This window comes from Grampus griseus (genome assembly GCF_964374135.1).
Source record: "Grampus griseus genome assembly, chromosome: 1".
NCBI lineage: Eukaryota > Metazoa > Chordata > Mammalia > Artiodactyla > Delphinidae > Grampus > Grampus griseus.
The window spans coordinates 173,683,160-173,707,807 of NC_139017.1; the positions used below are offsets into that span (position 1 = coordinate 173,683,160).

The 24,648-nt window shown below is 47.8% G+C and overlaps 1 protein-coding gene across 4 annotated transcripts in view; it reads right to left on the reverse strand.

Moving 5' to 3' along the window:
* Positions 1-846: 846 nt before the first annotated feature.
* VPS13D (vacuolar protein sorting 13 homolog D) overlaps positions 847-24,648 on the reverse strand; it is a 244,821-nt gene continuing 221,019 nt past the window's right edge. For all 4 annotated transcript variants that reach the window (XM_082649814.1, XM_082649813.1, XM_082649811.1 and 1 more), the window contains 3 exons: positions 16,837-16,968; positions 5,509-5,749; positions 847-3,917 (listed from right to left, as the gene is read on the reverse strand). In XM_082649814.1, coding sequence (XP_082505940.1) covers positions 3,786-3,917; positions 5,509-5,749; positions 16,837-16,968 — 505 coding nt within the window. In that variant the 3' untranslated portion in view covers positions 847-3,785. The remainder of the gene's footprint in view (positions 3,918-5,508; positions 5,750-16,836; positions 16,969-24,648) is intronic.

Sequence of the window (24,648 nt, forward strand, 5' to 3'; positions counted from 1 at the left end):
TCCAGAGGAGTTGTCAATATTCATTTTCTCCAAAATCTCTCTTCATTTTTTTCTTGAATCTATGTATCCAGCCTTCACCCTCCCCACGCCACTGAAACCACTCTTAGGAAGGTCTCCAGTGACCTCAATGTTGTAAATCCAGTGTTAACTGTTGGTCCTCATCCTACTTAATCAGCAGCCTTCGATAGTTCACCTCCCTCCTCTGTGGACCTTTCTGGACCCCACGCCCTCCTGGTTTCACACCCGACTCTGGAAGGCGCTGCTCTGTCTCCTTTGCTGCTCCCCTCCACCTGCCTAAACTCTTAAACTTCAGGGACCCCCCAGGACTCAGATCTTGGACCTTTTTTCTTTGCTGCCCTCCCCACACTGCCCCACTCCTTTGAGGATTTCATATTTCATCCAGGCTCCACTTGTCACTTGCACGATGACTCCCAATCTTATGCCTTTGGCCTGGACTCATCCCTGGAACTCCAGCGCCCGGCTGCCTGCTTGACCTGTCCAGTAATATCAAGTAGGCACCTTGAACTTAAAAAATCCTGCTCCTGCTGAAGTCTCCTCCTCAGAAACGACAACTTCCATCCTGCCAGGCCTGGACCAGTAACCTCAGAGTGGTGAGGTGAGCGCAGCCAACACGAAGCCCGGGCCTGGCTGACGGGAAGAACTGCCAACTCTGGGAAGTTAAGCAAGGCCCAAGGTGCAGGGCTGGCCTGGGAACGCGCTTGCCCGGAGTGAGGGAAAGGCTGCGTGTGACTGCACGTGTTGTAATACGTTTGGCATTTGTCACTGGCGATGGTTCTACAATCTATGGGACAGCAAGAAACCAGAAGGAAACAACATGTTTGGAAGTCAACAGAGCATTTTATTCCACAGGAAGAAAAATAACGACTCTGATATGAGAAACAGATTCAAGAGTCTCAACAGATTGGTGAGTGTAAGAGTGTTCACACGGTGGAGACCCAGATACTTTATTTTCAGAGTATTATCGAGCAGCTACTATGGTATTTTGAGGCACAGATGATGCTTAAAAACAAAGTGGCCCAGGAGCCTTCCAAACCCCGAGGTGCGTCTCCACCACGGTGAGGTACTCGGGCCGCTAAGAGGCCATGTTTCTGTTTCCCAGTCAGTGGTGAGCAGGCCCAGGTGTGGGAAACACAGAACAGCCAGCCTTTCTGGTGGGTGAGGAAAGCAGCTGTGGCCAGGCGGTGATGCGGCCAGCTGTGCTGGGTCAGGGCATCGAGGGGGCTTTGCTTTCTGCTTGCCCAATTTCTCTTAATTCAATTTATTTTACTTTCCTCGGAGAGGAACCGGGTACTTGAGGCACCAAGAAAATCGGCAGAAATTATCCTAACGTAGTCTCAGACATCGCTGGCTAAATGCCAATTGAAAAGCCAGAGCCAGGGCCTGCTTCCTCCAAAGCTTTGGATTTTTTTCCTGGCAAACCAGGAAACTATGTCCAAAGCCCCTGAAACCTTACCATCACCAGGCCTGGCACGAGGGCTGCGAGGGCGGAGGAGCCTGAGAAGCTCTTAGCTGGCACCCACCCCCCAACCCCGCCCCATTTGGTCTTTGGAGCCCATTTTAACATCTGCCTCTTCCAAGGCGCAAACATCAGGGGGGAGCTGTGCAGTAGGGAGATGAGCAACTATTGTATTTCGAGGGCTGATGAGATTTAGAAAGGAGCCGGGAGGAGGACATCTCAACACCCCTCTGGAGTCTCCTGGAAGCACCATTCCACAGCGCAGCCCTCAACCAACTTCCCATGGGCAGAGCTGCAGAGAACACAGGTTGCTGCTGGGCCCAAAGTCAGGCTTCCTTAGTCATACCAAGCTCCTCAATCCAACAGAACTCCCAAGTGACTTCATTCCAGAAAGTGACAGAAGGCTCACTGACACAAACCATCAACCCTCTGAGAGTCTCATCGTTAAGAGGTCATCATCTCAGGCAGTGCGTTACTGATGACAAAAACCACAAGCCAAACTTGTGGGGTGCGGGGTGGGAGGCTGGTGAGGAAGACAAGAAGCCTGCAGGGAGCCGCACCTGGCACATGGCTGTGGCCCAGCAGGACCAACCAACCGACGGACCAAAAACCCACCCCGACCCTTCAAAAGCTGGGCTTCAATTCTGCAGTCCATGAACCCAGAGTTCAGGGAAGACTATATACAAATCCTGGAGTTCAAGACGAGCCCTGAAAACACTATTTTGCCAGAGCACTAAGCACTTGGGTTAAAGCTCTTTGAAAACACACACACACGCGCGCACACACACACACACACACACCCGAGTGGGGAGAGAAAGACAGATTAGCTTCATTTGTGTTTTGGAAGGATCTGGGTCATGAGTCATAAACACCAATACCTTCCACGCATCCACTGATCCGATGGGTCCTTTTAGATCTCAGCTACGTGAGACATGGTTGTAGAGACTGACTAGATTTATTAAAATAAAAATTAGAAAATCACAAGGCTAGTCATTCATTCTAGGCCTCCCCTCTCCCTACCTTGGTTATTCCTTACAGAAAAGAGAAACCACAGAAACAAGACCCAGGAAGGAGAAGACACTCGGTCTAGGCCTTGCCACCGGGTGGAATTTAAAACCAAGGGCAAGAGATATTTTGGCCAAATCTTGGCCCCAAACTTACAAGAACAGCTTTTTAGCACTCAGATTTCATTCCCTTTTCTAAGACTCTCTCCTTCTCCCTCCCTTCTCACCCCAGGGCTGCTGTCGCCCGTCCCCAGGGCTGTGGGGCTGGGCAGCTGCCTGGAGCTTTATTAAGGAGAACAGAGACCCAGGACCTCCTGCTGCAGCTGCTCAGGAGAGGGAACACTCTCGCTGTGGGTTTTTGATAAATTTGTGGATTTCTGATCTGTTAAACAGTCCTACGGGATTTTTTACCCTTCTAAGTTATCAGCGCCTACCAATGTTTCAAACTGGCCTCTCTGATAATAACCCAAGGAAACCTTATAATGCTGGCGTGTGTGTGCGTGGTAACAGAACACACCTCACAGTTTTACCTCAAAGTCTGGCAAGACTAGTCAGGAGAGAGCCAGTGAGACAGGCAGATAAAAAATAATTTGTGACACTCTTAAGAACTATCTTTAAACTGGGGGAGAAATAAATAAAAGATGTGTCCGAGTCACTCCCCTAGGCCTCATCAAGGGCTGCCTCTGGGTCTAGACACTTCAGTTCGCAGCTCCAGCCGGGATGAGCACAGGTTTCAAAGGCATCGCTCTTGACGCACCTGCCCCCTCACCTCAGCCCACCTAACCGTGAATATTCTAGTTTCCCAAACTAAGGCATAACATTCTGCAGCTTCCAAGAATCCCTCTTCACGGACAGTACCCTGAATGAGACGTGTAGAATTAGTGCAATAGAAGATCCAATATAATTTTATATTACTTTACAGTTAACAAACCTTTACACACATCACAGGCCCTGTTCAGAAATGCTCCTACGTATTTACAGACACACAGTTGTACATATATACATGTTAGCAAAATACAGGGCAATCTAAAAATTAGATTGATCTCAGTTACACTTTGTTTTAAACGTTACTCAACCAATGCCTCTTAAAAATTACCTCCCCATAATCTAAAGTAACCCCCTGCCCCACAAATTAATATGCTTCCATCTGTAACCTCCCTCACCAGTATTTACTCTCCCTCTTGATAGCATCCCCCCAAACCTTATTCTGGTTTCCTCTAATTTAAGCCAAGCCCACGGGCCTCTCTCCTCCTGATTGGTTTGGGGTCTACGTCTGGGAGTGTCCCTCCAACAGCTGGGGTTTCTCAGGAGTCCAGCTCCAGCTGCTCTTGGTTTTCATTGAGTCTTAACATAAGTTGCTGTTCATAGTAAAGGCTCTTTGCATAGTTTATTTCTTGTGATAACTTGATAGCAAGGACCTCTGATTTCACGTGAACCTGAAGAAAAGGACAGAATGAGTAACCTGCCCCCAAGGTGGGAAGCCAAACAGAATCACAGGACACGGGCCATTGAAATCCACCCAAGCAGCAGCTCCCAGCCTGACTGCGGATCAGAACAGCATGGGTCGTAGTTTAAAGAGACAGATTCCCAAGGGCCCTACTCCTAGTTATGCCGATTCGAGGTCTGGGGTGGATCTCTGTATCTTTAACTTATTCCCCAGGTGACCGTGCAGTCGACCCATAATCACCTGACATTTGGGACTGCCTGTAACTGAGAACCAGTTTCAGCTCCGAGGTGTGAGGATCAGCTGAGGTGAGACTAACAAAGACTGGGGATTCAGATCTAAAGTCTGGTGATGGTCAAAGCACACAAATGCCCTCGAGGCCTTTCTTATCAAGACAGCTCACTTGCCTTGAAAGGGCGAAAGTGCAGCTGGGCAAAGCTCCCCACCTCCGAAAGGAACTTGTGGAAATACTCAGGCTTTTGGGTGTTAACTCAATTAATCTACCGGCCCTAACCTAAGCCAATGACCCCAGGGGAGCCTGCACAAGCCAAACCAAACCCAAGCGCATTCCTGGGCAGGGAGAAGGTCAAGGGAGAGAGGCCCAAAAAGGCTGGTTGCTGTTTCTCATCTGTGGAAACACTGAGATAAGCAGGGCCATTTTGAATGGCACGTCATTCTCGAATGCAGGCTTGAAAATCCTAGCATTCCAGGTGAAAAATGAGCAGGGCTAACACCTGGTTTCATGAAAAAATCCCACGTTAGAATACGGCTGGCGGTGGGGTCCCTCACACGCGCTTCTGCCGAGCCAACAACAGCCCCTCCAAGCGGAGGCAGCAGAGTGGTCCAGGCTGCCAGCCCTGGAGCTGCACGGGCACGTGGGTTTGAACCCCAGCTCCCTCCGGTGTTGGCCGGATAACCTCGAGCAAGTCACCTGTCCTCACCAAGCCTCGTGACCACCAAGTGGGGACAAGAGCAGTACAACATTAAATAATCTAGAAGTACCTAGAGTCCAGCCTGACACACAGTAAACCCTTAACGAATGCTGGTTATTAACAGCAGCGGTGTTGTTGAAAAGTCCTGCCATAACAATATCTTGTACCTTTTGGAGGTCAAGTGTAAAGTTTATTTACAGAGATTCATTGAGCTTTTACAGTGGATGGGGGCCTATGCTAGATATTGCTTCCTTGTGCAGGAAAAAAAGTTAATTTCCAATTATTCTAGAGGTGAAGCAATGAAGAAGCCAATGTGTCCGCTAACGCCTTCTTAGATTCAACGCGAGTCCCGTTTTAGGAATAAAACACCCCCGTGCATCATGTCAGCTGGTCCTCACGGCTGATTAGAGGCGGTAATCCTGCCCATACTGTACGGGTGGGAAACTGCGGCACAAGCGTTGAGCAACCCGCCCTCCGGTGGAGCTGGGAGAGCGGCATCGTCCCACCCCACACACACTGAGCGCCTTCTGCCTGTGGGACTAAGAAGCAGGACCCCTGGGGACTCACAACAGCCCAGCCCAAGCCTCACACGTGGCAAACACATCAGCAGGGCGGTGGCCGGCTGAGGAGACAGGGCAGGGGTGCACTCACCATCGGCTTCTGGTGGGAAGGGCCGGGGATGGACACCCCACTGCTCGTGTTCACGGCCTTCTTGGTCACCTGCACATACACCTTCCCGTGGTCTTTGGAGACGAGGCAGTGGTAGAGATCGTCGTACTTGACTTCCAGGAAAATGGCCTCCCGGTCTAGGTAGTCTCCGCTTTTCAGGAAGTAGACGGCCTTGGAGGAGATGAGCACACAGTAGCTGTCGATGTTCTCCACGGCTATGAAGCTGCAGAGAAAGAGGCGGAGTGAGAAGGGCACGCAGAGCTTTGCCAGCTGCTCCTCCAGGCTGAGGCTGTAGGAGGGGGGCCCGAGGCTCCGACCTTGAAGCCAGGCTCCCTCCCTCACTACACCTTGGGCAGGTGGCTCACCCACTCTGAGCCTCCATCTCCTTGTGTGTGAATCAGGAATAAAAAAAGTGACACTGGCCTCTCAGGGCCGCTGTGAGGCCAATGTGTAAAGCACAGAGCCCTTCCACAGCGGGGCTCGATAATATGACCAAGTGTATCAATAGGAGAAACAATTTTATGGCCTTTTTATAGCCTAAGGCTTAGAGAAAACTGTAGCAGTGCTTTGTTGGGCAGAAGAAGGAAATACAGTGCTTTGAAATGCTGACTGAAGCAGCAGCTGAGAAGGTTCACAGGGAAGATGGGGTGGGGGAGGGGCAGCCACAGGGCTGGAAGTCGTGGGCAGGGGTGGTGACGGACGCGGGGAAAGCGGAAGCGGATGGGTCACCAACCTAGGCGCCGCGAGAGGATGGCACGCCCTCTCCAGGTGCGCACCTATGTCCACTTCCTTTTTGTCACAGTTCTAGTAAGAGGTCACCTGGTCTCAGCTCAGCACCTCCAGGGACAGGGGACTCACTGGTGAGACGACCACCGCGCTCTCATAACTCAACTGTTAGAGACCACCACCGCGTTCTCAGAACTCAACTGCTACAGAGTGCTTTTTTAGGTAAAGCTGTAATCTTGATTTCCATAAACTGTCAGTCATCCCTTCTAGGGGCTTCAGGGCCACTCAGAAAAAAATCTCTTCGGGCTTCCCTGGTGGCGCAGTGGTTGAGAGTCCACCTGCCGATGCAGGGGACACGGGTTTGTACCCCGATCCGGGAAGATCCCACATGCCGTGGAGCGGCTGGGCCCGTGAGCCACGGCCACTGAGCCTGCGCGTCCGGAGCCTGTGCTCTGCAACGGGAAAGGCCACAACAGCGAGAGGCTCACGTACCGAAAAAAAAAAAAAATCTCTTCTTCCCTGGAGCCCCAGATTTAAAGTGGAAATTTATGCACGTCAAAGCTCTCAGATCGGCTACTGAATGAAGAGCAGTGACCCTTGGAAACCGCCGTGACAGCTCTCCCAGGCCTGGCTGCCTCCGTCGCATCTTGTGACAGCCTTCCACAATGGGGCGGCCACGTCGGGGGACAGCGCAGGGGAGCGGGTGACGGCAAGAATACTAAGAGCTGACGACAGGCTGGCTGTCAAGCCCCGGCCCCCTGGGACTTGATGTCCTGAGAGGAATTGCCACACCGCAGTTGCCTGGAGCCGCGGCTCCCCTGGAACGGCTCAGGGACCCGGTCCCAGGATGGCTTTGTTCCATGGTCAGCAGTCGCCAAACTCTGCTGGGATGGAGCAGGCCTGCCTGCTGCTGGACAGGCCGGTCCTCTCTCAGTCCCAAGCTGGCGCCAGGTCCCTGCTCACCTCTGGGCTTAGAGAGCCCCCCATTCTGAACACGCCTTGTCTCTCAGCCCAAGGGTTCACGAGTTCTCTCTGAAGCTTCCCGAGAAACACGCCCACCCTGCGCCCACTTCTGAAGGCTTCGTCGCTTACTGTCAAGAGCACTGCCAGGCAACTACTTGTTCTCATTTTGTTTCCCAGACAGGTATTCGACTCTCTGACTAAGCTGATGTAAGAGGGGTCCACACCCTACGCTCCCCGTGTCTCCCTGGGCACCCACCACTGAGTCGGCCACCCCCTCAGGACTCAGTGAAAATATGCCTGGTTCCAGCTGCCATTTTAACTACAGCCTCACATGACAAAAATTGGGGTTTATTGTTCTATTCTAACTGGTTGGCAATGCCAAGAATGTAGACTTGTAAAGTCTCAATGCCAAAATTAGAAATACCCAGCAGCTTTTGGTGTTCAGGCCACTTAGCACGGAATTTCCCATGTCCCGGGCTCTGACAGTATCCAGAGGGCAAGCAGTATCATTTAAAGAAACCAACTGAAATCTAAAATAGCTGGTCCAGGGGAAGAAAAGGTGACAGAAAGAGACAGAGAGACAGAGAGAGATGAGAAAAGCTTCCTGACAAAGAGAGGAAGGATCACAGGACCAGCTAGAACTTGCTGGGAAACTAGCCTAAAAACTGAAAACGGCCTAGGACTTCTAAGCACAGGTGGGCCGGGCACATGGTGACCGAGGCTGTAATGGGCTCTCAAAGGAGATCCCCGAAGTTGGCCACTGCAATTAGGGTGAGAGCAGCATATGCATTGAAAATCCAATAGGGATTGTTACCTTTCCTCTGGTCCAGCACAAGATGGGGTACTTCTATCCCATCACCCGTGCCTCCACTCTCACCCTGTTTAGTACCCGCTGTCTGACATTTATGCACAGCCTCTAAGAGGGCCAAGGCCTTTCCATCTGGGCAGCTGCTCTTACACCCGGGCCGACTGGCTGACACTATTAGTGCCCTTTCCAAACTGGACTTCTTTAAAACAGACTCCCTTCCGAGAGGCCACAGACAGTGCAAAGTCCTCCATCAGGCCAGAACAACTTCTGTTCTGGGTGGAAGGAAGGAGGAAGGGTGGCTCTGAGCTGGGATGCTCTAGTGAAAGCTGCTCCACACAGTGGTGAACGTGCAGGCCGGGAGGGAAGGGCAGGGAGACCCGCCAGGCTGGGCCAGCTGCTGTCTCTGCGGCTCAGGTTCTTCATCTGATAGAGATCATACTACCTGCTGTCACAAAGTCAGTAAATCCGTGGGCAAAAAATTCATGGCCGGGCCTCCCTGGTGGCGCGGCGGTTAAGAATCTGCCTGCCAATGCAGGGGCCACGGATTCGAGCCCTGGTCCAGGAAGGTCCCACATGCCACGGAGCAACTAAGCCCGTGTGCCACAACTACTGAAGCCCACGTACCACAACTACTGAAGCCCACGTGCCACAACTACTGAGCCTGCGCTCTAGAGCCCGTAAGCCACAACTACTGAAGCCCATGTGCCACAACTACTGAAGCCCGTGTGCCACAACTACTGAGCCTGAGCTCTAGAGCCCGTGAGCCACAACTACTGAAGCCCACGTACCACAACTACTGAAGCCCGTGTGCCACAACTACTGAGCCTGCGCTCTAGAGCCCGTGAGCCACAACTACTGTAGCCCACGTGCCACAACTACTGAAGCCCTCACACCTAGAGCCCAAGCTCCGCAACGAGAGAGCCCACCACGGTGAGAGGCCCGTGCACCACAATGAAGAGGAGCCCCCGCTCACCGCAACTAGAGAAAGCCCACGCACAGCAACGAAGACCCAACACAGCCAAAAATAATAAATAAATAAATAAATGAGTAAGTAAATAAATAAAAGGAATTCGCGTCCATTACAGAAATGTGAGGGGCGAGGAGCAGTTTGTAAACGTGCCCGGGCCTCTCCTCTGTGGGCCCAGGGGCCCTGTTCGTACCCGAAGCTAATACGGACAGTAATTTTTGGACATTTACATGAAATGTTCTCGTCTTTTCAAATCAAAAGCAGCCAAGGGTCTAAGTGAATGGAGGGAAAAGGGAGACAGCGGGGCCTCAGCTGGAGTGCCAGGGTCCCAGACCACGGTCTCAGCAAAAACCCAGACACTGACTTAGCCAACAGCGTCTCTCTCTCCATTTTCCCCCGATGCGCCCCTGGAACTCCCACAACCAGTGACCAAGGCTTTGGGTTTCATCATTACAGCATACGTTTTTTAAAAAACAAAATCTGGAAACCACAACAAAGAATAATTAAAACTGAGCTCCAGATTATGGGTCCCCTCCTGTAATGGAGACCAACCCCAAACCTGTCACTGAGAGAGAGGAACCAAAACCCAGGGGGACAAGAGAAGTCGAACCAATGAGTGCACTCAGCACTTCTCTGCCCATCTGCCCCCGCCTCTGTCCCTTTGTCGTCAAAGCCCGGTGTCCCCCGCCCTGCCTGGCCGTCCCCTGCAAAGGCCTGTGCTCCACAGACTTTCATTTGCGTCACTTGAGAGGCTCAGGGTTTCGTCCAGAGTGGCAGCGGCTATGGCCTCACACGAGCTGAGTCTAGACACGGGGCTCTCCACTCTTCATCCCCCGTACCCCCCTCGCTTCACGCAGGGCTGCTCTTGGCTCATGAATGAGTGACCATTGCAAACCCTCGTGGGATGACATGGGGAGGAAAGCCATGTGGTCTCAGGTTGATCCTGAGTGTGTCCTTCTACCCTCTGACCTATTATTAATTCGGAGGAAGAATGAAAAAATGTGGCCAGAGACACACAGCCTCTGGATAAGCTGTACCCTTCAAATATGAAGAAGCAGAGAAGCTGCCCAGTGCTCTGTAGACACCGCGACACCGCAAATGATTCTATAAAAAAAACAGGCGGGGACTCCCCTGGTGGCGCAGTGGCTGACAATCCGCCTGCCAATGCAGGGGACACGGGTTCGAGCCCTGGTCCGGGAAGGTCCCACATGTCGCGGAGCAACTAAGCCTGTGAGCCGCAACTGGTGAGCCTGTGCTCTGGAGCCCACGAGCCACAAAACAAAAAACAGGATTTTTAGACATTGGTTAAAAGTTTCACTCATAACTCTCCTTTAAGGAGAGAAAGAGGACATTCTGATCTTGGGATCAACTTCAGAAAGTTTCTTCTGAGAGAAAGGAAAGCTGTGGCACGTGGCTTACACCATTCTCCAAGATGACAGGTTCTAACAGTGGGTGAACCCGGCAAGGTTCAATGCTGCAGAAGTAGCACCCACTACGACAATATCTCAGACCATGATACCACAGGGCATTCTCATCAACACCAGTGACGTGACCAACAATAGCTTCAACCCTCTCGCTCTGTGGCAGGTAGAAACGTTGTCTCCAAGCCCCACGGCTGATGTGCCATTGGAACCAGCCAATCTTAGGTGCCAACTGGCTCTGTCACCAGGCACATGGCTTGGCTCAGAGTTTCTTGCCGTCACGTGTAGAGCGAGGGTCATCATATCTCCTCTTAGGGCCACTGTGATGCTTAGAACTGACCTACATGCCCAACTAATGGTGGCTATTGTTATTTCGTTTGTTGAGGACAGATGCTAAGTTACCCTAACCCTGTGGGGAAGGTCCCCTTGGAAGTCTACCACAGCTCCTTGCTTCAGCAGGTTGGAAAAATGAGCGACCCTCTAAGAGACCACAAGGAAACAGGCTCAGGACCAATCATTGCTCCTTAGAGAGAGAGAAATCTGCCAATTGTTCCAATTACCCTTTTCAATTGATTTCTTTCTTTTTCTCCCACTCTTTTTTTTTTGGCTTTATTAACTCTATTTATATATGTTTATTTTCCTCACTTTGTAGGCATTTCAAAATCAGAAGAGTTCAGAGCTGTCTTACTCCAGGAGTGCTCCCAGAACAGGCTCCTGCCCCACATGTGTCTCTCCCCAAGTCCAGGTGTGACCCCACACCTGTGTCTGAGCCTGGGGTCTTGCAGAGTGTCTCGGCACACATGTCCCACGGGTCCTCACACTCAGCACGGCCTCTCGAATCCTCTCCTCCTCCAGCACCGCCCCTCGCCGTTGATGGCATCTCCATCCAACCGACCAGGCAAGCAGCCCTCGAGTCCCTCTCAGCCCCACCCCTCGCTCAGCTTCTAAACCTGGTCAGTCTACTGACTGTACTGACGCCTGCCTCCCTGTCCCCTCTCCCCTTCTTCTCTGCCAGCCTGTGCTCACCTGGATCACTCCCAGGGCCTCCTAAGTGCTTTCCTGCCCCCAGTCTCTCCAACTCTGATCCCTTTCTCTGTTGCTGTCAAGGTTACATTTTTAATGTCATTTTGAGTGAGATCCTCTTCAAAATCTCACCACTGCCTACAGGAAGCCGTTACGGCTCTCAGAATCTGTATGGACACCAAGGGGGGAAGCGGGGGGGATTTTAAAAAAAAAAGCTCTCAGAATCTGGCCTTGTAACCCACCTTTCCAGCTTTCCAACCTCTGCTCCTTCCCTCCCACACATATGCTGCCACCACACCCAGCTAACTGGAGTCCCCCCAGAAATGCCGCTAACTCTCCTGTCTCTGAACCTTTGCCCAGCACTCTTCTCTGCGTACATGCCTTTCTCTCTTCTCAGCCCATTTCTCCTTGTGCTGCAGGACCAGATCAACTGCCTACAGCCTTCCCTGGCTTTCTAGGCACAAATTAATAACTTGCCCTTGTGGTCCCATAACACATGGCCCATACTTCTATTTTAAAAGCAATCACAGGGCTTCCCTGGTGGCGCAGTAGTTGAGACTCCGCCTGCCGATGCAGGGGACACGGGTTCGTGCCCCGGTCCGGGAAGATCCCACATGCTGTGGAGCGGCTGGGCCCGTGAGCCATGGCCGTTGAGCCTGCATGTCCGGAGCCTGTGCTCCGCAACGGGAGAGGCCACAACAGTGAGAGGCCCGCGTACCGCAAAAAAAAAAAAAAAAAAAAGCAATCACATGTTTATAAATAGTTGGTAATACTGTCTGCTTCCCCTGCTAGACTGTGAACTTGTCCTGGGACATAGTAGGATTCAATAAATTCATGTGTTATGTAGTCTCAGAAAATAACAATGAATTTACGTTGTAGGGTCCAATGGAATTTGCCAGTGCACAACTTTGGATGCTGCATGCATTTTACCCAGTGGTAAAGATAAAGAATTCTCTCAGAAGTCTTGATTTAACTTGTTATTAGCAAGCCACTAACTTTCCCTTCCTTCCTCCCTCCCTCCCTCCGTTCCTTTCTTTCTATTGAACTATAGTCGATTTACAATGTTGTGTTAGTTTCAGGTGTACAGCAAAGACAAGCCATTAACTTTTATCAGAGTAGCTGAATAATCCACCAAATGCAAGTTTTAATTTAGTGGCATATCAAAGAATATCCAATTTTCTAAGTGTCAAAGGTTATTGGTAGATTATTTCCTGGTCTAGAAAACGGAAGCCAATGAATTCTATCCCACTTCTCAAAAGGTCTGATCTTTTGTTTTTGTTTTGAGACTGCATATATTACTATAAGGTTTTTATTTACAATTATATGCTATGAGAATCAACACTATAACGTGTGCTCAAAATAAAAAATTCTGATTTCTATCTCTATCTGCAATTTCTCAAGAAGGATAGACAGGATACAAAATATATATAAACAGTATGTTTACAAAGGGGGCAAGAAAGGAGAATTTTTTTTTTTTTTTTTTTTGCGGTACGCAGGCCTCTCACTGTTGTGGCCTCTCCCGTTGTGGAGCACAGGCTCAGAGGCCATGGCTCACGGGCCCAGCCGCTCCGTGGCATGTGGGATCTTCCCGGACCGGGGCATGAACCCGTGTCCCCTGCATCGGCAAGCGGACTCTCAACCACTGCGCCACCAGGGAAGCCCAAGAAAGGAGAATTTTACTCTTGATTTTCTTTCTTTCTGTACTCTTTGAATTTGCTAATTATGTACATGAGTTTATTTCATCAAAAAGAGAAAAGACTAACCTGGCTGGTGGGTTTATAAGCTATTTTGGCTTACTTTTTATACTTTTTTTTGTATTAAAAAAGAAAGATCTCAATAAAGAAAAAGGAGAAAAAAGAAGAGGAGGAACACACTCAAACAGATGGAAATGAGCACACAACCCAAACGGACCAGGGAGCTGCCTGGCTCGGCTGAGATCAAGTGACCCAGGGATACAGTGACAGCCCTCAAGACACTGACTAGACTCAAGTGGCCTCCTACAGGTGACTTTCAAGTGTCCCCAGAAGGCAAGCACCACCTTCCAAGTCTTGCACGGGAACCACTTCCCAGGTCCTGCTGCCCCTGAAGGGTTCTTAGCTGCTGCTGTTCATTCCTTTTCCTTTCATCTGTAAATATACCAGCGTATTTCTCTAAAGGATAAGGACTCTTTTTGTTAGCACAGTCACAATACTAAAAAATAATGAATAATAATAATTTAAAATGTCAGACATTTAGAAAGGCTCCTAATTTCCAATCAGAACAGGAGCTCTTAATATTCAGGGATCATGGACCCCCACGTCGGCATTCTGGGGAGGCCCATAATCCCCTTCTAAGAATGCTAATTTTAAATGCATAAACTAAAATGCTTAGGATTACAAAGGAAGTCAATTATATTTAAATATATCTATCGAAATATTAAAATTGGGATAGAGAACTGAAAGCTTCTTTTTTAAAGCATAAAATAATATCTAATAAAAAAAAATCTCACAAATACTATTTCCTAAAACTACATTTTAAAAATATAATCTGATTGTCAAATAAACTCCAGAAAACAGTATGTTTGGGCAGCTACTTAGGTCATGTGCATTGCTTGTAAGCACCTTTTTGGAAAAGGTAAAGAGCCACCCTAGTGCTTACATTGCTAGTATGTAACTTGGTCTGTGATGGTGTATTGGAAATAAAATAGGTACTTTTTTTTTTTTTTTTAATGAGAATGAGGTTTCTGGCTACAGACTAGACACTAGTTACAGAGAAAAATTAATTTAATAAATAGAACAAATTTCACTTTAACAGCATCTTAACCCAGGATCCGATTTCAGAACCAAACTTAAGAAAAATGGAAAGTAATGGCAATTTTGTAACATATCAGAGGAATATTTGATTCATTCGAAACTGAAGCCTTTTCAGTTGGCCAGACCTTAAATCATATGTCAGCAACTATCTTTTTAATACTAATTAATTAAATAAAATAAAAAATTAAGTGAAACTTGATCTGGGAGAACAAAGTTGAAGTAACCATGGCACTGTGGACTTTGCGGGGTTTTCACTACATCAGGAAGTAATTACACAATATTTTCCAGAAGTGAAACAGTGAGTCTAACTGGAAAAAAATGTGGAAACATTTAGTTAGAACAGTAGGGCAAGGTATTAAAGAGCCTTTTAAGGGGTTAACTCTGAAGGAAAATATGCAAATAATTGGGTCTTTAAACATGTTTTTAATTACAATTCCAGGATAAAAGTCAGGTATACTATGGCACTCCTGTGCTTCTCCTGAAAACGCCTTTCTTGCAGAGGGATGCCTCCAACATTCACGTCACCGTGAAGACCCAGCCTGACAACCGAGGATACTTCAGAGGAACATTTGCCAGGTCCCCGATGACTTCTTCCCTGTACACTGAGGAAGGCTACGGTCATGTGGCTTCTTCAACATTCACTGGCAAGATTTAACCCACAAACTTGGGTAGAGACACATGGTTTTCATCTTAAGAGTCAAAAGTCATTCACGCCAACATCTTTTCCTAGTTCTTAGGAATTTTAAGAGTTTCATGAAATCTCTTTTACTGACTTCATTTTGATTTCGGTTTTCAGCTTTCCATGGCTCTGTTTTCAATGCATGTATCTCACTGGGAGCAAGCCTATGTTAGCTGTAGTACACAATTTCTCCCTGTGTTCTTGGCATATGTCATCCTATTGAAAATGAATTTCACGAGGACCAAGGTTTGACTTGAAAATGAATTTCACAAGGTTTCACTTGAATAAGGGTGAGTGGGAAAGAAAATTAAAAGCGCGACGTACAACAACTTTCCAACTATCATTCATTCAACAAATATTTGTTGAGTGCCTAGTATGTGCCAGGCACTGTTCCATGTACTGAGGATTCTTCAGTGAATGGAACAGACAAAAACTGCGGCCCTCATGGAGCTGCCATTCTAGTAGGCTCTGCACCATGTCCCGCTACACCTGGGGAATGACTCTCTGAGCCTCTGATCCAAAGGCCAAAAGTTACATTAGCAAAGTGGTATATAGGGCAGCCATGGTACCAAATCCTCACCGAAGGCAGGCAGGAATATAAAGCCCTCCCTGGAGTGAAACACTGGGGATTCTGGTTATTAGAGTGATGGCCAGAGCTGAGGCTAGACTAAAAGAGCTGATAGATGTGTGCTATGGACAGAATTATGTCCCCACCTATTTGGAGCAAGGAAGTAATGAAGGTTAAATGAGGTCATAAGGGTGGGGCCCTGATTCTATAGGAGACACCAGAGATCTTGCTCACCCTTTCTCTGCCATGTGAGGACACAGCCAGAAGGTGGCCATCTGCAAGCCGGAAAGAGAGCCTGCACCAGGAACCAACTCAGCCAGCACCTTGATCTTGGACTTCCCAGCCTCAGACTATGAGAAATAATTTTTTGTTGCTTAAGTCACTCAGTCTTGTTATGGCAGGCTGAGCTGACTACGATAATGTAATACACCTCCATCACTGAGAGACTTTCCAATAACACTGCAAGGAGCTTGAGTTACAAAAAACACATCTAGGAAGACGCCATCCCATGCAGTAAGCAACAAATGAATTCTGGACTTGACTTTTGATATCCCCGTTCAAATACTGCTACAAAACTATGAGATGAGGTTAGTTTAACAGCATTTCTAACAACGACACTGAAGGCTCTCCTGAGAGATCACCTCTACTTCAGATATCCTCCACCAACCAAAAAACATTCATGGTCCTCTGAACCCTCCCTAGCTTGCTTTATCTTAAGAAAGATAAATAAGCATTAAGAGAAATTAAACTAGTCTTTTGCTACTTATCAGGCGGAACTAATTGCTTTCTCTGGACTGTGGTTCTAACGCCTATTTAGGTTACAGGGCATTTTACGCTAAGAGAGTCTCTGCAGAATGTCCTAAAATAGTGATATACTGAATTCTACCACGTCAACTAGGAAAAACTTCACTAACTGAACATATAACAAGATCCTAAGTGTATAAGGCTCCACATTCAAAGAATAACAGAACAACCTTGAGAACATTGTTGCGTTTCCAAACTTTTCAGCTCCCAGTTGGTTGTTTATCTGTTTTGTTTTACTAGCATTCTGCAGCAAACAACAAAACACCAAAGTTTAGGAAAGTCTCACAGGGCAAAACACCTGTAGATTGAGAACATTTTATCTTCTCTTTCTGAACTAATTAGAAGGAGACTGCCAACGTTAAGGTCCCGCTATGGAACTCAGTTTGAGAACCACTGTTATATCTGAATCTATAAAACATCTGGGCCAAGGAATCTTGTTGACCAGTTCCAAGGCCTAAGAGTCACGCTGATACTCAGATCGGACAGAAACTTCTCAGTCAAAGTCAGAAAAGACAACCTGGTGAACCGAAAGGGCTGGTTTCCCACGGCTCCAACTTACAATTCGTCTTGTATGTTGTCTGTTAGTTTGAAGAGCTGCTCCTGCCCTTCGGCCTGGCTCTCAGAATAGCGGGGAAGCAGGCCCTGCGGCCCTGCGCAGCACCGTGGTTTCCGTACCCTCTGTGCTTGGGTCCTAGGTGGGGAAATGGACAAGAAGCAAAGAGGTTAAGTGTGAAACGTCAAAATGATTTCCCTTCCTTCCTCGTCTGAGATAAAAACACCACTTAACACAGGACATACTCTAAATCTGGTGACCGGAATTAAACTACATTTAGTACCACCCGTGAATGCACTAGAAGAAAGTGGTTAAAGACTCCAGTTTTGAACAAGAACCTCACCGTTGCCATTTTCTAGCTATGTGATCATGGACAAGTCAGTTAACTTCTTCAACCCTCAATTCCAGTTCTCTCTGTAAAACAGGATGATGACACCCACCTCACAGGACTGCCATGAAGATCAAACAAAATCATGCCCATCGAGCCCATGTTTGACAGGATGTAGGCTATCCACCAACAGTGGCTCTTGTTATTGTTATTATTACTGGACTTCCACTTGGTCACACTCTATTTTTCTAGGAAATCTCTTCAGGAGAGGCACCTCTGGACTTGTAAAGGGTCAGGAAGAAGAGTGAGAGGCTTTGGGCATGAGTCAGAACACACCAAGCTTCTCAGCTTCTTCTAGGATGAGCTCAGCTGCCTGGGTGTAGGGTGAGGGACACAGTGATCACAGGAGGGAGAAGAAAGGCTCCATGGACTGGTCCCAGGCCACAGTCTGGGATTCTGCGGCGGCTCTCACTCATGGCCCTCAGCTGTCCGTGGCCCAAAGGAATCTGCTTTGCTGTGGCTTTCAGGGTAGGCTGATGTTGTCTTTCTCCACAAACCATATACAGGGTAATTGATAAGTACTTTTTGGTGTTTTCCTAGAAACAGGAGTCCATATTTGTTTTGGAAAGGCTGTGCATATTTCAGATGACTGATAAGAGTGTGCCTGGTCTGTCCTCGGCCTTGTACTTGGTGTACTTTTCATTATTTGTTCCTGGATTCCATTGAAGCAAAACACCCCTCTCTAGACATATCTACAAGCGAGGCCTAGGCTTACACACTGAATCAGCACTCTAGGATCGTGTGCTAACAGCAGTGGAAAGACTTACTTGCAAGGGCAGAGAAGTGCCTGGTGGGCGAATCAGGGTAAAGATATGGACAGAAACAGTCAGCGGGTTAGCTGCAAACCTGGGACGACGCAAAGCCCTCCTGGGCCCGTGTCAACACTCCGCCTATCAGGCCACGCTGCCTCAAGTCCCAGACCTGGGTAATGCTTGATATGGGCTGGAAAACCAGACATCCAGTGATAATGTTTTAAAAGTTCAGTAATAAGGATGCCCCAAGTACTACTAATTGTGTTCTCCAAGTGAGACTAAAAAGAAGTTCCGACCATCTGCACCAAGGGAATGGGTAAACAACCCAATTTTATTGCTATGATATTAATATATTCACATATTCCTGCTGTGCACAGTCTCAATTCCTTCTTCAGGACTGAGGCCCACTGCTGGCTATTTAGATCCCAACTACTGGTTGAAAATACGGAGGGCAGTGTCGGGAGCCGCTCACAGAGTTCACCCCTCGTAGGGAAGCTTGACAACTGCTGGTGTAAGGATGCTGGAAAACACTGAGTGAGAGAAACCCAGGGGAAGGAGCATGGTGTACTTTTCCAGGTAGCTGAGTCCTGTTCTTATCTCCTTGCCCAGTGAAACATCGACTGTCATTTCAAACACTGTCCAGGACAGGCTAAAAAAGTATCTTTTCCCCAAGGCACCCCTGAAGCTCCTGAAAGGGGTTCGGGCACTGTGGCAGAAGCCCAAAGGCCCCAGGAAGATGTGACAAGCCTGCTCCTCATTTTTCAATGTAATGTTCCGTCCTGACTCCCCGATCTACTGGGAGGTTCAGAGGCTCAACTTCCACATGCATCCCAAATCTCGCTATTTCTCCATCTCTCTCATAACTGACAAATGATCTCTGGATTTGTAACGGATTGTTACTATAGTCTTATAACTTATTCTTTCTGTTTCCACTCCTGTCCATTCTCCTCACAGGAACGAGAATGACCCTTTCAAAAACAAGTCAGATTCGGTCATGTGCTCAAAACACGTTTGCTTCACATCCCACTTAGATAAAATACTTGCTTATCTGCCTCCCCAACTGACTGCAAACTATCTTCCCATTTCCAAGGTCCTCCATCCGTGATCAACCACACACCAACGGAAGGTTGGATATAGTGTTCAGATCCTGCTGCTTGGAGGAGCTCAGCGCGGCATTCAAGGCTCACTGTTCACACAGATACAGGAGAGCGAGCGAGCTCAACTTTGCCGTAGGAGGAAACGAAGTCTCTCTCGTGGTCTTATAAATATAGGGAATACTTCTGGAAGGGGTGATTTAGACATACTATCACTAGAAACAGAGAGCTGGGTTAAAGGAATTCTTCCCATAATAAACCCCTACTTCCTTATTGTTGGAATCCGAAAAGCTATTCTTTCTTCTCCAAAACTCAACTAAAATGTTAAATTCTGAGGTCCAAGTTGAGAGGCTGGGGAGTGTGTGGGTTAAAACCATTTGTATGTGAACAAATTTAGTCCCAAACGTAAGCCAGCAGAAAGTTTAAAGTGATATTCTTCAGTGTAGGCCACTGTGTGATGGGACTGTTTTCTTCATATATTGACGATGGCACTGAAAATTCAAGTAACCCTTTGAAACCAGTGTGGCTGTACGTGGTGGTAATCCTAAATTTGCTCACTCTGGGATTCAGTAATACAACGTTGGTATCTGAAAAACAGCTGTTAAGTGACTGTTCTTAAGTCACTTTCACGTATGTTCCAGTGAGCCTATGAGCATTTGGAAGGAAAGGACTCGATTCATTTTTGTTGTAAACTGGACTTTAGGACTAGATGCATCATTACCCTCCGTTTAGGGCCCACGATCATCACTGGGCTTTTATCTATTTTAAATGATATAATAAACATCTTTGAAACCACTATCCCTAGCACGAAAACCCCATTGTTTGACCATAACTCGAATCTTATCTGTGTGGCCCTCTGCCGCCCCCCCGCCACTCCCGGTTCCTTTCTTCTTCCTCTTCTATCTGAGATAGCCACTACCCTGAATCTTGTACTTATCGTTCCTTTACTTTTCTTCTGCACGTAGTCTTGTCACATTTCAAAGCATGTTCTGGTACAGTAGTCCTGTTACAGTCTCTGGTTTTCATTGTTTTGGGCTTCTGAGAAAGGATGGCACTGCCTTTTTATGTTTTGGGACTTACTTCTTCCTTGAAGTCATATTGCTAAGATTCAATCATTCTTTTGTGTGCAGCTACAATTCATTAATTGTACCGGCTTGTAATTATTCCACTGTGCGAATATACCATCATTCACCCAGCTTCCTGTTGATGGCTCACGGACCATTTCCAGGTTTTGCTGTTACAGACGATGCTGCTACGTACATTCCTCTGTCTCCTGGTGACCCGAGGCAAGAGTTTCTTTGGGTATATATCTAGGTGTTTGCTGGACACACACACAGGACATGAATGTTCACCTAACAAGATAACTCAAGTTGTTTTCAGAGAGGCTGAACCAGTTTACACACACACCAACAATGTACTTCAGAGAGCCTGGTAAACTATATACCTTCCAACACTTGGTACTGTCCAGGACAGCACTGTCCAGTACACAGCCACTGGCCATGTGTAGCTACTAACACTTGAAATGTGGCCAGTGTGACTAAGGAGCTGAATTTAAAATTTTTCATTTAAATTAACTCAAATTTAAATTGTGTATTAGATAGTACTGGTCTAGCCCCTTAAATTTTTGCTGCTTGAATGCGTATAAAATAGCATTTGTTTGTTTGTTTGCAGTACGCGGGCCTCTCACTGTTGTGGCCTCTCCCGTTGCGGAGCACAGGCTCCGGACACGCAGGCTCAGCAGCCATGGCTCACGGGCCCAGCCGCTCCAAGCCATGTGGGATCTTCCCGGACCGGGGCACGAACCCGTGTCCCCTGCATCGGCAGGCGGACTCTCAACCACTGTGCCACCAGGGAAGCCCTAAAATAGCATTTTGTCTTCTCATGCCCACCTTCCCCTTTCAACCTACAGCATAATGGAGTCCATTAAAAAAGTGGCGCAGATGTGGAGCCTGCCCACAGGCACCAGAGCAGAAAGATCAGCTTCCGTGCTGCTCCTGCCTGTCACTGCTGGACCGTCCTCAGACTATCCTCTGGCTTCCTCTGGTTGCCTTGCTCCTTCTCTCACGATCACCTTCACTGTCAAGACCTGCTGCCTCTTGGGCAGGGCCTCGGGACCACCATCCTGGGGATAACGCATCATTAAACAAGAGGTGGAGAAACTCCACCCACTCACCTCTCATTAGCTGACAGCGTCTCTCACTAACACTCAACACAAAAGAGACTTTACAGCCGTCTGCTTAGTGCATATGCAGCAACTGTGCCTCCACAAACCTTTGTTTAGCCGAAGGGCTGTGGTGCACTTAATTGCTGCCAGCTGGGGGTCTGTCGGCCATTTTAAGCCCTCAGCTGCTGCGGTTTAGAAATTTCACAGTGTATAGAAAGAAGCAGGCCTTCCAGTCAACCAGCTAATCCAAAACGTCAGCACCAAACGAACTTGGGCTTTGAACTCCATGAAAATGTCAGGGAGTTGGCTGTACAGCATGGACGACTCTCCCCCCGGGGAAGGGGCTGCTGATACAGTGGCTGATACACTGCAGATACCCACCTAGTGGGAGAGATCAATACCGAGCAAGCTTGCATCTGGCCACTGCTATCTGACATGCGCTGGAGCCAAAGCCAAAGATCAGAGTAATGGAAACAATCCCTGCCATTTTCTTGAAGCAACAGTAAATCCAAACAAGGTGACACAGGGAGATCTAACCAATTCCATTCTCGTGGTTGATCCTGCCTTTCAGCCTGAGGGTCAACAGTTGGCCAGCTATTATTTGTTCTTTGCTTCTATAATGAGTAACTATGTCATAGTTCTATTAGTTGAAGACAGATGTTGTACACACATAACACATACCCCTGTACAGCTTGAGTTAAGCTATTAGTCGGTTGAGGAATCTGTCATGGCCAATGTCTATCAACCAAACGAAGTTCAAAAATAATCAGTAAATGAGGAGAAAGTGTGTGTGTCAAACACGTGACTTCCTAGCTTAATAGAATGTTTATTCAACTGATGACTGCCATCTTCCTTAGGGGCTGTGTGTACTCACCCCAACAAAGTGATGGATTGTTCTTGCATTTACGTTACGTGTGTGTCCGAGAGTTTTGTTTTAATTAAATATTTAACCTGTATATACTGTGCTGGACTGGGCACAAATAATTAAGCTGAGATGGTCAACCCAGACTATCTCTTTAAATACTACCTGTTGATGAATGACAGCTACAAGACACAGCAAGCCCCCTACACACGAACCTTCAAGTTGCGAACTTTCAAAGATGCGAACATGCGCTCCATCAACATCAGGCATGAGTGAAATTGCAGCTCACCCTCCATCTCCTGTTGCTGACGATCCTTCAGCTCTACCATCTCCCACCTCCTCTCCTTCCTCCAGTCAGTGACTCTTCTTGCCTGTTCACTCAATGCCAGCCCCTGTGTGCCAGCTGTTGTACCATATTACTGTACTTTTCAAGGTCCTGTACTGTAAGACTAAAAATGTTTTATTTTTTGTGTTTCTTTTTAATGTATGATTGTGTGAAAAGTATTATAAACCTATTACAGTACAGTACTATATAGCCAGTTGTGTTAGTTGGGTACCTAGGCTAACTTCGTTGGACTTAAGAACAAATTTGGGCTTACGAGCGTGCTCTCAAAGCAGAATTCGTTCGTATGTAGGGGGCTTACTGTACCGGAATTCTTGACGGAATGGTTCAGTCAAACATTTGTCAGTTCTCTAAAAGGAACTCAACAGTCTCTCAAAACAGCACTCTCTGCACTGGAGTGTACGAACTGGTTAAAGCTTCCTCTGATACGCACTGCACTGCAGTGTCTGGACGATCACCAGGCCTGCCATGCCATGGGTGACATCTGACCTCTGACCTGGAGCCCTCTCCTCACGACTGCATCCACTTCCAAAGACTAAGTGGAAAAGCACTTCTTCTCCACTGACACATTTTACTCCTTTCAGTGCAAGCTGCAATCAGAGAAGACTAGTAGAGGTTGGAAACCTCTGAAGTCAGGCTCAGTTCACAGGAGAAACTCTTCCCCACAGTTGCGTGACAAACAGAAAGCCATTTTCTAGAACCTGCTCAGAGGTAGTATTCCACCCACAGGTTTAGTGATAACCTCTGAGCTCTGGCTGCGTTAAATCTTGAACCAAGAAAATTGGACCAAATATCCAACGACAATTTGGATTTTGACCACATGAAAAAAAAAAAGGTTGGGGGCTTCCCTGGTGGCGCAGTGGCTGAGAGTCCGCCTGCCGATGCAGGGGACGCAGGTTCGTGCCCCGGTCTGGGAAGATCCCACATGCCTTGGAGCGGCTGAGCCCGTGAGCCATGGCCGCTGAGCCTGCGTGGCCGGAGCCTGTGCTCCGCAATGGGAGAGGCCACAACAGTGAGAGGCCCACGTACCGCAAAAAAAAAAAAAAAAAAAAAAAAAAAAAAAGGTTGGGCAGAAAGCAACCCTCTGTCAGTAGAGGTAAATGAATTACTAACTGAGCCTTGGGACTGGCCTCTGCCTGCCTCTGCCCCCACGCCCACCCCATCTAATGAACTCTTCCTGAGCACAGGCCGTGCTAGGCCTTTAGGAAGACAGAGGTGAATGGAGTTTCCAGGGAGCTTCCTGGAGTCTAATGGAGGAGAAACAGAAACACAATTATAATGCAGCAGGGGAGCCCTGGGATAGAGGGAGTGTAATACGACGGCTGGGTTTGAATCCCACTTCCACCATTTACAAACTGTGTCCTACGGCCAGTTGTGTAACCTCGTGGAGCCTTGGTTTCCTCATCTATAAAATGGGGATTCTAATGGGGTTGTTGTGAGGAGTCAGTCAGTATGTGTACAGTGCTTATAAGAGTGCCTGGTACATAATAAGCGCTCGATAAAATGCTACTGATCATGATGACAACGATGATGATATATCTGCAGAAGATGCCATGGGTGCCCGAGAGGGGCCCTAACTTAGCTTAGCCTCGGTGGCTGAAACCCAAGATGGGCTAGGATCCAACATCCAATCTTTCCCTAAACTGCTTCAAACTGAAATATTCCCCTTTCCCTTCTGCTTCCTTGTTAACATTCTACTTACCTCTCCCTAGAGTTCTGAAGTCGTGCGTGTAACAACACATAAAATCCCATATTGTGTTGTTGCAACTGAAAATGTGGGAAAGATGCTGATCCATGAAACCGCTAGAAATTATATTATTATTGCTGTTAAGTTTTTAGTGATTTGACATCCTGCAGTGGGGAGGACATTTCCTGGGCTGGGCTTTCCCCACAGTGGGATTCACACCTGACTTGTTTATAGGGGTCAAGGCTTCCTATAACCTAACACATGTTTGGGGGACCCCATGACATTGCAACTGTGACAGCTCGTGGGACTAATGCCAACAGATATGCCTATTGGGATTTAAACTCTAAGAACAAGACTAATTCAGAGCTTTTTTCCCTAGTCAACTAACTGCCTCAGGGGTGAGACTACCTGCTCATGAAGCTGGGGGGCGGGGTAAGGCAGACTCGCTTCATAACGAGTTCCAATCAACTGGATAATATCATACTGAGATTATAGTCTGAGAGCCTTGGATTTCCTAAAACAACTAAC